The 12,760-nt window shown below is 39.0% G+C and overlaps 3 protein-coding genes across 3 annotated transcripts; 1 reads left to right on the forward strand and 2 right to left on the reverse strand.

Moving 5' to 3' along the window:
- Nucleotides 1–7,314: 7,314 nt before the first annotated feature.
- Nucleotides 7,315–8,795, reverse strand: K441DRAFT_653054 (uncharacterized protein). Its single transcript, XM_067647467.1, has 2 exons — nucleotides 8,098–8,795; nucleotides 7,315–8,039 (listed from the first exon to the last, which is right to left on the reverse strand). The coding sequence occupies exons 1-2, from the start codon at nucleotides 8,343–8,345 to the stop codon at nucleotides 7,658–7,660; spliced, it is 630 nt and encodes a 209-aa protein (XP_067509001.1). The 5' UTR covers nucleotides 8,346–8,795; the 3' UTR covers nucleotides 7,315–7,657.
- Nucleotides 8,595–9,689, forward strand: K441DRAFT_627875 (uncharacterized protein). The gene is made up of 3 exons (XM_067646179.1): nucleotides 8,595–8,810; nucleotides 8,879–9,198; nucleotides 9,302–9,689. The coding sequence occupies exons 2-3, from the start codon at nucleotides 8,965–8,967 to the stop codon at nucleotides 9,407–9,409; spliced, it is 342 nt and encodes a 113-aa protein (XP_067509002.1). The 5' UTR covers nucleotides 8,595–8,810; nucleotides 8,879–8,964; the 3' UTR covers nucleotides 9,410–9,689.
- Nucleotides 9,690–10,148: 459 nt separating this feature from the next.
- K441DRAFT_653058 (uncharacterized protein) lies at nucleotides 10,149–11,619 on the reverse strand. Its single transcript, XM_067647468.1, has 2 exons — nucleotides 11,138–11,619; nucleotides 10,149–11,079 (listed from the first exon to the last, which is right to left on the reverse strand). Exons 1-2 carry the CDS (start codon nucleotides 11,598–11,600, stop codon nucleotides 10,649–10,651), a joined length of 894 nt encoding a protein of 297 aa, XP_067509003.1. The 5' UTR covers nucleotides 11,601–11,619; the 3' UTR covers nucleotides 10,149–10,648.
- Between the last annotated feature and the right edge of the window lie 1,141 nt (nucleotides 11,620–12,760).

Below are 12,760 nucleotides of genomic sequence, written 5' to 3' on the forward strand. Positions count from 1 at the left end.
ATACCTAATAACTCCTTATTATAGATGTTATAGTTTAATTCTAGTAGTGTTATCTTCCGACTATAGTATGCTACTAGGTGCTATCTATTTTGATATTTTTATATAAAGTACGCCCCTAGTATATAGTCTAATATATCTATCTCTACAACCGTCTCTAGTCCTAGTTAATAGATTTTAAGAACTGGCTCTTAGGTAAACAACTTTTTAACTTTCTTAAAGAGTTCCTTTTGCTCCTTTCCCTATGCCTATAGTTCTTCTTTCTTCGTTAATCGCGTAAATGGCTTAATATCCTTTAACCATTGCACTATAAACCTTCTATAGTAATTGCAAAACCCTAAAAACAATTTTAACTACGTAACGTTCTCTAGTTCTTACTAATTCACTATAGCCTTAATCTTCTTTAGATCTATACTAAGTTGGCCTAGTTTAATAATAAATCTAATAAAATCGGTCTTCCTAGTAAAGAACTCGTATTTTTTAATTGCTACTAGCATCTGTTCTTCTTATAGTCTCTTTAAAACCTATTTAATATATTCCCTATATTCTTCCTTAGTTATTAAGTAGATAATATTATTATTAAGGTATACCATAACAAATTTATCTAAATGTTCTCCTAATATATTGTTAATTCGCTTTTAGAACATTACTAGTATGTTTATAAGCCCGAATTGCATAACTAATGGTTTATATAGTCCTTCCTTTAACCTAAAGGCTGCNTTNNANTNNTNGCCTTCCTTAATNNTAATNTAATNGTANNCCNATCTTAGATCTATNTTNNTAAAGATTTNNGCNTTNCCTATCCTNTCTTAGATTTCGCTAATTAAGGGTAAAGGATACCTATCCTTTTTGGTAATACTATTTAATTACCTATAGTTAATATACAGCCTTAGTTTACCATTTTTCTTTAGTACGAACAGTACTAGATAACCTGCTAATAACTATAATAGTCTAATGTATCCCTTTTATAAGTTTTCTTAGATAAACTCTTTTAATGCTTTACCTTCTTCTTTAGTAAGCTTATAGATTAAAAAGAATTTTAGACTTATTTTTAGTTCTAATTCTATCTTATAATCCTATACTGTATAATCTAATAGTTTTTTACTTTCTAGTGACTATAGTTTCTTACCGTACTTGTAGTATCTCTTTAGTATATAACTTAGTCCTTTTTCTATTTCTTTATAGGTTGCTCCTACTTAGTACTATACTAACTTAGCTTGTTATTGCATTTTACGGCATTAAGTATCTCTAATATCGACTTAACCTATAATCTAATTGATCTTTAGATTATATTCCTATAACTAAGGCATTTCTAGTACTACCTTATCCCGTCCTAATAGTAGGATATTAAAAGACATCTTAATTCGTTTCTCTTTAATGGTTATCTAAATAGGTCCTATTTTAAGATTAATAATCCCCCCTCTATAGGTTATTGGATCTCCTAAAATTGTAACTAATAGGTAAGGTTGCTCCTTCTATCTATAAGGTAGTCCTATTCTCTTAACTACTACTAGTAAGATATAGTTTCGCGTTACTCTACTATCTATTAGCGCTTTAAACTGCTAATCTTGCTATTTAACTTATAAATTTAGATATTATCCTTAAATTCCTTTAAGGGTCTAAGGCTCTACTACTAGCTCCCTTTAGTCCTATGGGCCTCTACTTTTCCTAACTATTAGCTACTTAATCCTATTATACTTGGCTTATCCTTTAGCTAATACTTAGTTTGCTTTTTATCTTTAATATACTATAGATATATATTCTCTAGGCATTTCTACCACTATTATCCGTCTAAGCATTCTTTTATAAGGAATCTTTTTAGTTAAAGTATTAAGTCTCCTAACTCTTAAACTTCTACTAGGTGCCAACTATATATATACTTAATATTTCTATACTTCGCCTTATCTAATAACCAATATATCCTTACTAGGTACTTTCTGTTCTTATCTTTTAGTACTTTATATATATTGCACGTATTATCTATATATACGATCCACACTAACGTGTAATATACTAGGTGTTTTAGGTTAACTCTTAGCTTATCTTTATCCTTAAGTTTAAACCTCTCTTATGTTAATCTAAACGTTATAACTTTGTTTGTAGGTACTATAATTTACCTCTTACTTCTCTAGTCCTCTAATTACTTCTCTAAATCCTTTAACGTTATAATTAAGACTCCTTTAATATAACTTATAGCCTTCTTAGTAATTAGGTGGTCCTAAACAACTTTTTTATCTAACTATATATAGAAATCTTCCTACTTATTATTGTGTCTTTATCTATACCACTTTTAGTATAACTCCTTAAGTATATACGGCTTATTCGTAAGGAAGTATCTTCTTATTACTGCATTGTAACAGCCCTTTATATATCGTTCTTTAAACCTAGTAAAAATCCCTAAATCCTCTTCGTTTTCCAGTTTAGTAAGCCACTTAGCTCTTAGTATGCCTGCCCTAGGCCTATTAGTAATTCTTTATACTAGCGCTCTATCCCTTATACGTCCTAATATGCTAAATCTCTTATCTAGTTTCTATTCTTACTATATGATAATTCTTTATCTAAATTCTTCTATGGTTTCTTTTAGTTTGCGTCTTATAAATAGATCCTTAAAGTCTTTCTACTTCTTAATCTTAGTATTAATTCTTTAATCTTTAGGCCAAATACTGTATTCTCCTAGTAAGTCCTCTAGGTCTATATATCTGTCTCCTAGTCTAACTGCTGTTTATACTATAGATTCTCTAATCTATACGGGAGCTCCTTACTTCTTATTTATAGGTGTCCTTATTTATACTCTAAATTTTTAACCCCTTAGATTCTTTAATCCTAAGTTTGCTTTTAACTTAAGCTTAGCTCCTACCTTAGTCTAACTAGGCTTAGGTATTCTTATCTTATCTTAAGAGTCTTAAATCTCACTTATCTTGTCTTAAGAGTCTTATACCTATAGGAAACTCTATCCCGAGCTTATTTGTATATCACTAAACTAAGCTATTGCTCTGCTCTATTGGTTATCGTTTATTATAGGTCCTTAAGCTTGCCTTATCTTGTCTTAAGAATCTTAGTCGTCTCTTATCTTATCTTAAAAATCTTAAGCCTTTAGCCTTTTACCTTTATTAAGTGCCGAAGTGGTTTACTATCCTACTTCTCTTGCGTTTTATAAAGTAATAGATATTATATCTAGTGGGGTCTTAATCCCTACTAATATTCCCTATTTTGTAGTGGAATTATCCTCTACCTTTAGTATAATATCTCCGAGGTCTACTCGCTTCTAGTAAGCGGCTTCCGTTGCCTTATCGTTATAAAATATTTCGCCTACGTTAAAGTTATTATCCTTAATGTCCAATCTGTAAACTGGTTTATTGGTTCCTTTATATTCCGCTAAATATAGCTCTTATAGCTAATAGCTTGCGCCATACTTAGCGTCCTTATAAATTTAGTATATGTTATTATAACAAAATATAAAACTTCTAATTAAATATTCTTTTGTTCCTCGCAGCATATTATCGTCCCTCTATACATATATGTCGTCTACTAGTCTTGTTTCTTTTACTATATAGTAACTCTAACCACTTCTATAGTCTTTGGCGTAATAACCTTATTTTCCGCAATTTATATAAGCTCCTTCTTTAAACTATTTTTCCTATTATAGAGTCCGCCTAAATGTCTTCTGCTATTAAGATTCCTAATTTAGCCTCTACTTCTTAGACCTCTAATTACTTAATCCTTGTTTTTTGGGTTTCTATGGTTTCTTACTCTATCTCTTATAGACTTCTCTAGTACTACTTAGGTCTATTAGCTCTGCGCCATACTATAGTTTTTAACTTAGCTTTAGTCGTTACGTACTTTACGCCTTATATAACTGTAGAACTCTATCCTAGCCTCTCTTAGCCTATTCCCTTTAGTAGATCCAATTGTTAATCTTAATCGCCTAATCTATTAGTTCCTTTAGGGTATCCGTATCTTCTATTAGGATAATTACGTCCTAGACTTTAGCCTTAAGTCCTTACTTATACTATACCATAAGCGCCCTATTATTCCACTCTACTTGCATTACTAACGTCTAAAACTACGTTATATACTTAATTGCTAAGGTTCGTTATATAATATCTTAAAGTTTTCTTTCTACCGTAGTTGTTAATTCTAGGTCTCTAAATATTTGCGTAAGTCGCTCTATAAACCCTTCCTAGCTTAAGAATATAAATTGCATATCTTAGTTAGTGGTCGTTATTCCATTTACCTATATTTCCGTAAGGTAAGGCTTAAACTACTTAAGTGCTCTTTCTAATAGGAATAGTCCTGTATATACTATTCGATCTATAGGTATTAGTAGTTTACCTCCTTCTTATATAACCTTAAAGTGCATTTGCGTAAGGAATCCTTTAAGCTTTAATCTTTCTCCTAAGTACCTTTTAATTAATAGTAACTTAATCTTCGCTGCTCCTATCCCATTAATCCTATTTTTTAATATTACATTATTTTCTATTAGCTAGTTAACTATCTCTTATAGTTGTCCGACCGTTATAGGTTGCTATAAGTTAGTGTCTGCTATACTGGTGTCGTTACCTGACCTTAAAGTAGTTGCCGCCATTAATGGCGTTATAGCTGGTGCTTTTAGTGGCATGTTGTTCAACTTTCTGTATTAATACTATAACTAGGTAGTAATTGTATAATGGAACCTTATAGCAGGAACTACGATAGGCTCGTTATTGGGCTAGGTATATAGGTAATGTAAGTATAAAAGCTAAAACAACGTAATAATAACTAGTGGAGTAGTTGCCTAACAGATTAGCTCTAATTATATTCTGAGAATTACTATAAGAAAGGAACTATCTAGGTAGGGATTAAGGGTCCTTAAATACACAACCGTACTCCTATAAAATCCTTCTTATATATAATATACGTCTTATATATAAGGTACGTAAGTTCCTCTTATTTCTTTTGTTTAATACGTAGCATGTTATATAACCTCGGTTACTATTCCTCGTCACATAGTTCTATTAGCTCTATCCTAAACCGTGCCTAAATTAACCAACTAGCTTCCTCCGACTCTTCTCTAAGTAGTTATAACATCGTACTTAAAGCGTCCGTAATAAAAACGGACCTTTTTATAAACCTTTTTAAGATGGATTAACTAAGTGGACGCTATAAGACGAGACTTAAGGGCCCGTTGCTAAGTATTAGTAGCCTCCTATTCTGCGTTATAAGAATAGTATAACTTTACTAGAGTAATAGATAGTTTATTATCTAGCCGCGTAGTAATAGATTAAATATAAAACCTTAAGACAAATTAATTAGGGAACTAGATAACTATTAAGGATAATAGGTTATATATATTTAGTATTAGAGATAGAGCAAACGTTATAAAATAAACGAATATTTACTTTAGTGCACTTTAAATAAGAGGACGGTTGTTATAAAGATAGGTTTGCTAACGTAATATAGACTAACCCCTCTTTTAAATAATAAGAATACGGAGATAGTATAATCTTACTAAAAGATAATATCGTAGTAATAGTGCGAATACGACAAGTAGTTAAGGAAGAAGAAATTACTTTAGGTATAATAAGTAATAATATTAACCAAATTAATTAGATAGATATTATACCTCTAATAAATAACTTAGAGATATTAGAAATCTTTAAGAACGAAGATAAAGAGGAGGGAGATAGTATTACGGACGCTTTAAGTACAATATTATAACTACTAGGAGAGGAGTTAGAAGAAGCTAGTTAGTTAATATAAATACAGTCTAGAATAGAGCTAATAGAGCTATATAATAAGGAATGGTAACTAAGGTTATATAATGTAATCTATATAATCTGCGATAGAGTAGATAGAGTATACGTATATTACGTATAAGAAAATTTTTATAGGAGTACGGTTGTGTATTTAAGGACCCTTAGTCCCTACCTAGATAGTTTCTTTCTTATAGTGATTTTTAGAATATAATTAGAGTTAATCTATTAGGCAACTACTCCACCAGTTATTATTACGTTATTAACTTTAATTTGCATCACCTATATACTTAGCCCAATAACGAGCCTACCGTAGTACTTGCTATAAGGTTCCGTTACAGATACTAAAATATATAATACTGTTATGCCCCTTATATACTAACTAAAAAGTAATACTTTTAGTAACTAGTATAGAGAACTATAATATACTACTCTTAATATAAAAAGGTCTTAAAGCGGTTATTTAGTAGCCTATTAGCTAAAATATACTAAACTAGTTTTAGGTTATAAAGAAAATAGTAATAAAAGATAAAGGGGTGAGTAATAGACGCCCCCTAATAACTCTATAGTAGTAAAGTAAAGTTTATAATACTAGCGCGTCTATAGGCTTATTATAGCAGTAGTGGTTCCTAAAAAGGTTAAAAAGTAAGGTAGTTAAGCACTATAGGTAACTTATAGGCGTTAAGTAGGCGAGTCCTAAAAGGTAGGGAGATGGATTATAGGGTTTTCTTAAATAGAGTTTTCTCCCTATATATATATAAGGAGTAGTCTGCGTAGGCCTAATAGGGATTTAAATCGGACGTTAAATAATGAATTATTATTATTATATTTAGCCTGTATAGGTAAGCTTAAGCTTCTAGAGTTAACGATTAAAATACTTAATAGGAAATTTAACCTTCTTCCTACTACTACCGCTTATATTTATCTTAATATCGCCCTTAACGCCTTCCTCTCTCTCTCTCGTTTTATATTTATTATTTAAACGGTACTAGTACCTCTAATTCTAAGCTTTTAAAGTCGTATAAGAAGCTTAATACTTATAAATAGGTTATTAAGTTAGATAATATATTTTCCTAAGGGGTAAAGGCACTCTTTGGTTTTAGCGTCTTTTTAGGTAAAGATACTAGTCGTCGTCGAGCTAAAGCTTTATATAGCGAAAAAAACAATTAAGCTATTCTAAGCCCTAGCTTTATAAAGAGCCCCAGTAGTCCTTTATATAGGATTTATATATAATTCCTATATAAATTTACATTACTAAGTACGCCTGGAGTTCTTCTTTACTAGTTAGCTACTATCGGCGTAGGCACCTCTTTAGCGCCTTCTCTATAGCAATTAGGTGTTCTTCCGCGTACTAGTTTATTTACTTTACTGGCTTATCTATAATCTTATCCGTAAAGTACTAACGAAATAGAGTAAATAGATCGTGTAGATTAAGCTCGTCTAGTAGGTTTAGAGTACCTTTAGTATTATTAAAGTCGTCTACTTTAAAAGGATTAAAACTAGGCAGAGGCTAAGGCTTTGGGGGTGGTTCTTTTAAGACACGATTAGGCTAGACATTATATTAAGTCTATTTAACAATATCTGTATTGAGGCTCAACAGCCTACATTAATTCGACAGAGTTCTCCTTCTTGACTGCTCCGTTCGACAGCTATCATCGCTCGACGTGCCATTTTTTCCTTTAAGTTGTATCGAAAAGTGAGAGGGGGGCGATAACAGGAAATAAAATGTGCGGAAATACATTCCTACTCTGTTGTGATCGACAATATTGTACCAGCACGATCCTTACTTAATGATGGATATCAAATATAAGAGACAAAGAAACTAGTAGTACACATCCGGATTGGATGAAATGAGACTCTATGCAGTCATCCCGCAGTGTCTATACCTAATACCCAACGCCGCGCAATGCATATAATACCATGAAATCTTAAACGTTCCCTTCTCCTTCGGCCATCTCAACCATTTCATACTCTCCAGCACCATCTCTACCCCTACCCCTCCCTCTTCCTCTCCCATACCCAGCGCCTTCATCGCCTTGGGCCTCTGCCGCCCCGTCACCCTGTCTCGCTGAGCGACTTGGCCCGCCTCCGCCTCCAAAATTAATCGGCCGCAGCTCCCTCCACTGGCAAGCCCACATGCCAAGAAATGTCATCAGAGTAGCGCTGCATGCTTGTAGCGCCCACCAGAACCAATATGTTGGTAGTGAATGCGAGTAGAGCGAAGTGACGATTAGGTGGAGGAAGTGGATTGTAAGCGCAAAGTCGGGGACAAGTTTTGAGCGGGCGATGAGAAGAAGTAGTAAAATAACGCTATAAAGGTCCGCATTAATACAGCCTCTCATACTGCGGACCACACAGTGCGACGTACCACATAAGAGCATTCAATATCCAAACGAGCCCTAGAGTCCATCCAACGGTCGTGTCGCCTCGGAGACTCCGCCAACTCAGCAGTAAATCCAGACTAATTTCTTTCCCAGAGACTAAGGCTGTGAAGAGAATGAGGACGGCAGCGCAGCCATAATATGCGACTTGGAGGATTACGATCTGGGTGAAGATGCGTAAAGGAGCGAGATCCGCAAGAGCGCCGGGGCGAGGGGGGCGACGGCGGCGTGGCATGAGCCTATGAGTTGGACAGGTATTATAACGTTTTCATATGGCTCTTCGGGGATAGCTGTGCCGAGTCATAAGGTAGGTAGTGCTTAAGCAGGTGGTCTCTTGCATCGCCGCATAACTGACAGCATTCGGTCGCAGGCATCCTTTAGATCCGGAGTTGGTGCCAAGACAACAGGCACGGCCCGAGTTTATCCGTTTTATTTTATGCTCCTACCGCATCAGAAATAAAATATATAGTCAGGCCCCCGGATATAAAATGTGGCGCGACAGGACTTAACATTATATGCATACAGGCCAACGATGAAGTAGTTAGTGATCTACTATAGCCGGCTCATGATGTTCTCAATTTCATGCCCACTGGGTATTTTTGCCAAGCCTTTAGCGTGTATCGCGGATGTTCAAAAGTGAAAAGCGAAGCTGCGGAAAGCTGCACCTCAAGCTGCGAAAGACCTCCATACAATGCAATAGGTAAAGAACCCTGCCTCCCCGATCACAATATCCAGGTAGTTCGATGGATTAAAACCTGACAACACCAGATACCTACAGGCTACGTAAGTGATAGCGCTACCACGAAGGGCCCTCTCGTCCCATTCACGCATTCTCTATTGGTCGGTCTTCCATCATGGGCTGGTTCTCTTCAGGATCGCCAAAGCCTGCTACTCCAAAACCGTCCTCAGACGGCGCATTCGAAGCGCCAAGCAGATCAGACAGAGCATTATGTTGGGAGGCTCGAGATGCCTTTTTCGAATGCCTTGATCGAAATGACATCTTGGATAGTATCAAGGACAGGGATGCGGCAGAAAAGGCATGCGGAAAACTGGATCAGGAGTTCCAGAGGAATTGTGCTGGCAGCTGGGTGAGCTTTCGCTAAAATCCTGATTTTACACTGCGCGCGGAGGCGTGGAGGCACACAATACGATTCCCTCCTGCAGCACATCTGCTAATGGATAAAAATTTAGGTACAATATTTCAAGAAGCGGAGGGTGGTAGAATATAACAAGGAGCAGACACTGAAGAGGATAGAAGCAGAGGGTGGAGAGATACTTCCACCTGCCCTTAATAAATGAGGCCTGTATGAGAGCTCGAGGATGACTAGTCATGAAAATTGTATAATATGTACACTAAGATAGGCAGCAACATTGTCCTTTTTCTCAAGGCGCCGGCTTCCCTTCTCAGCCTCACATGCAGTTTTGGAGTCGGTAGGGCTTTGCTGGGTGTTCTGAAAAATCGAAATTTGAGCCGTGGCAAAAATCCCATATCTTCCAGAAAAAGTGTAGCTACAGCTCATAAAAACCGGCTCTTTTGATGAATGTGGGATCTGAAATCCCGAAAGGATCGTTGTCCTGCGTCTGCACCTGTTGCTGTAGCGTAATGCCGGGCCAGAGTGAAGGCGAAAAGTTGGGGCAGAACGGCGAGTTGAGCTGCACGGTGTCGTCATCGATCTGAACCTGTTAGAAGTACAAAAACCACGTACTGCATCAAGGGTCATGCTCAAGTTCGCAGAAAAGAGATTGGCAAATCGGGGCTTGCGGGGTTGGTCGGATGTTGTTCATTTGCACCACACAGCTCCTCGTGGTCCCTGAAGGCCAAACCGGAGTAGGTTCTGCTTGAAGCTCTGCCGACCCTTGCTCCGTGTGAAAGCCATGCGAGCTGGCAGCCAAAGCCATGCCGCGCGCGCGCCTCCGATCCTGCCATCTACTCTCCGGCTTCAGCGTGTTACCCCACTTGGCCACCTCGACCTTGGCTCCGGCGCAGGACCCTGAATCTTCAACCTCTCGGCAAACCGACGCATTGGGATTTGCCAGTGCTTGACGTGCATGGTGGGGAAGTGGGAGAGGCAACCACTGGCGAAAAATGCTGCATGCCACCATCACACACGGCCGGCAGTGAGCCGGCTGACCTGTCTGAGGGAGCACGCTGGCGCCCAAATGTTAAATCTATCCGCGTTTGGTCCCCTGCCCGAAGCGCGCTGCTGCTATCAACCCCGCGCTTACCCGCTAGTGCCATAATATTCGCACGGCCGAATGGATTAATACGTGTCGATAAAAGAAAAACACTCCAGTACATAATGATGCATAGCAACTCTCACACGCCCAAGTTCGCTTCCAGGTTCCCGCATGACGCCGAAGGCCCGCCGCCCAAAAAAAGAAAATCTCTCTCAACCTAAGGACCTTCATGTCTATCATAATTGGCTGTCAACTGAGGTATCTAAAACTTGGCGGCCACTTTTAAAGAATGTTATCCATCCCGTATCGTGCAGCCACTGACGCAATCCCACTATGCGGTGTAGGGGTACAAGCAATGTTCTACACATACGTGGTGTGGAAGATATTGGATGGGTCGAATTCTTGCTTGAAAACTTCGAGGTCTGGGAGGCCTCCTTTGGGTTGGCCGGGGGGACTGCTCTCAATTGCGAAAACCACGTTAGCAAAAGCGCCTCGGAACTCTTCCTCGTGAAATAGAAGCGTCCTCCACATCTTGGCAATCTCGCCGACTGGGTTTCGAAATATCGGGCCCACCCCGAATGCCCCAAGGCAAATATCTCTGTTGCCGCAGTAGGCGGCTATTCGGAGCACGGTGCGCATCTTCTCCATCATGAGTTCTTTTTCTTGTTCGAAGGAGTAACGCGTTCCCGTTTCATCAAGCTTCGGTCGTCGTACCGGAGCAACAGAGATCACAGGTAGAGATCTAAACTCCCTCCAGAGCGTGTAATGGTCAGGTCCATCGCGAAACACGACTATTGAGAGGTAAATACCGTATCTAAAAAGCCATGCACTAGTGGTTGAAGCACATACCGACATGCGGGGAGTAAATCCCACCTTTTTGGGGAATTGGGTAGTGAGTGTCTGGAGCTGTTGTGCACTGGTTCAGGTTCCATGGTGTTACTAATGCATGCACAAGATTGCTCCTTCGGGCGAAGCACTCTTCTGGTGCCATCAGGCCAGACTCCCAATCGCCACCAGCACGTTTTTCGTTCGCCATGTTGACGACAGGTATTGGCCTTGCCGACTGGGACTTGGACGGGTCCTTTAGGGAGTATTGGTACCAATCTAGGGCAACGTCCACGGGGTCCCCATCAATGACAGCCACTCGCAACCTTTGTTTGGACCTCTTCTCAGAGGCAACACAAATCATCGAGGAGTCCGGATAAAGATAAGAGTTTACAGGGCATTTGTCCATATTCCGCTCAATGTAAGGGATGTATGCCCTCTTAGCTTCGGCAGCTATTTCTGATGGTTTGGGTCCCGATTGCGGCATGTTAAATTTTGGAGGGGGGAATTGAAATCAATATAAATAAATTAAAAAATAATTGATTGATTCAAAGCAGAATGCTCCAATACAGCAGCCAGAAATGACAGGAAGGTCCAGAAAGCAAAAAGCGCTATTTGGACTAACTGGGGAATGAGCGGCTATTAATATATATTTCATGCGTAGAGGCATGATGGGAACCAAAAGATCGAATAATAGAAATTAGTCCTTTCACTAGCACACAATACTCGGTCGCTATAAGCCAATACAAATGCGGCAGTTGGGTGCACGTAGCTGCTAGAATCCTGATTGCGATATCAAGAATTGCAAACAAGTCTAAGACACGGGTAGCTTGCGCCACAATGTGAAAGGTGGATACTCACAGGGCTTGAGATACGCGGAGTTAGCCGTTTGGGATACTTTGCTTTTCAACGCTTGAAATTGATATGTAATATGATTGAATTCAAGCCTGAATCTCCGGGAAATCAGCACTAGGGATACGCAGATGATGGGCTGTGGCATTGCCGTCCACAGCAGATTCTGCGTTGTCTATATGTTGAGAACACCGCGGCCGTGGGAAGCAGGCTGATTCGGCGCTCAAGCATTAGGACGATCTTCACCCCCCTGCCATCTTGGAGCAAGATCTCACTGGAGATCTAGCACAGATGGCGCCATAGATGAACTGGGAATCGGAGACATCCACCATGCAGGGAAATCGATTGCCAGGACAACGCTTAACCAATACCTCGCAGTGGCTCGCAGCCTCGAATGTCCTTTTGGAGAACAGCACGCGCGGAAGTACTGTGGGACAGATGCAGCTAAGCTGTGATGGTAGAGGGTTTTAGGTGGTCTTGATCCAGCAGGCCAGCTGATGCCGCTCCGGCATGATATGAAGCGTGAAGCGCCGATCTTTTTCGATATTTGAAAAATTAGCGGCGATTTGTCGACCAAGTGTCTGGAAGCTTCTGTCTCTCTCTTCTTCTAAATGGACTGGGCAGAGACGTTTAGGGAAACGGCTAGAGAAACGGACTGGCTTTCTGGTGTTGATGTTTGTGTTTCTCTACATGTAGATCTGAAACTCGGGCAGCCTCCGCGTACACCATGATGCGTCACGAAGGCACCAGGTGTGACCTTGATGCAACCCATCTCATGCTCTGTTGAGAGGGGAG

The sequence above is a fragment of the Cenococcum geophilum genome, assembly GCF_001692895.1.
Source record: "Cenococcum geophilum 1.58 unplaced genomic scaffold K441scaffold_4, whole genome shotgun sequence".
Taxonomy (NCBI): domain Eukaryota; kingdom Fungi; phylum Ascomycota; class Dothideomycetes; order Gloniales; family Gloniaceae; genus Cenococcum; species Cenococcum geophilum.

Excerpts from the sequence above, each read along its gene's own strand:
- K441DRAFT_653058 (XM_067647468.1), bottom strand. The coding sequence starts at position 11,600 with ATGCCGCAATCGGGACCCAAACCATCAGAAATAGCTGCCGAAGCTAAG. Across the intron at positions 11,080-11,137 it reads GATTTACTCCCCGCATGTCG|TCGTGTTTCGCGATGGACCT; the intron begins GTATGTGCTTCA and ends ACCTCTCAATAG.
- K441DRAFT_627875 (XM_067646179.1), top strand. The coding sequence starts at position 8,965 with ATGGGCTGGTTCTCTTCAGGATCGCCAAAGCCTGCTACTCCAAAACCG. Across the intron at positions 9,199-9,301 it reads GGAATTGTGCTGGCAGCTGG|GTACAATATTTCAAGAAGCG; the intron begins GTGAGCTTTCGC and ends ATAAAAATTTAG.
- K441DRAFT_653054 (XM_067647467.1), bottom strand. The coding sequence starts at position 8,345 with ATGCCACGCCGCCGTCGCCCCCCTCGCCCCGGCGCTCTTGCGGATCTC. Across the intron at positions 8,040-8,097 it reads ATATTGAATGCTCTTATGTG|CGTTATTTTACTACTTCTTC; the intron begins GTACGTCGCACT and ends GGACCTTTATAG.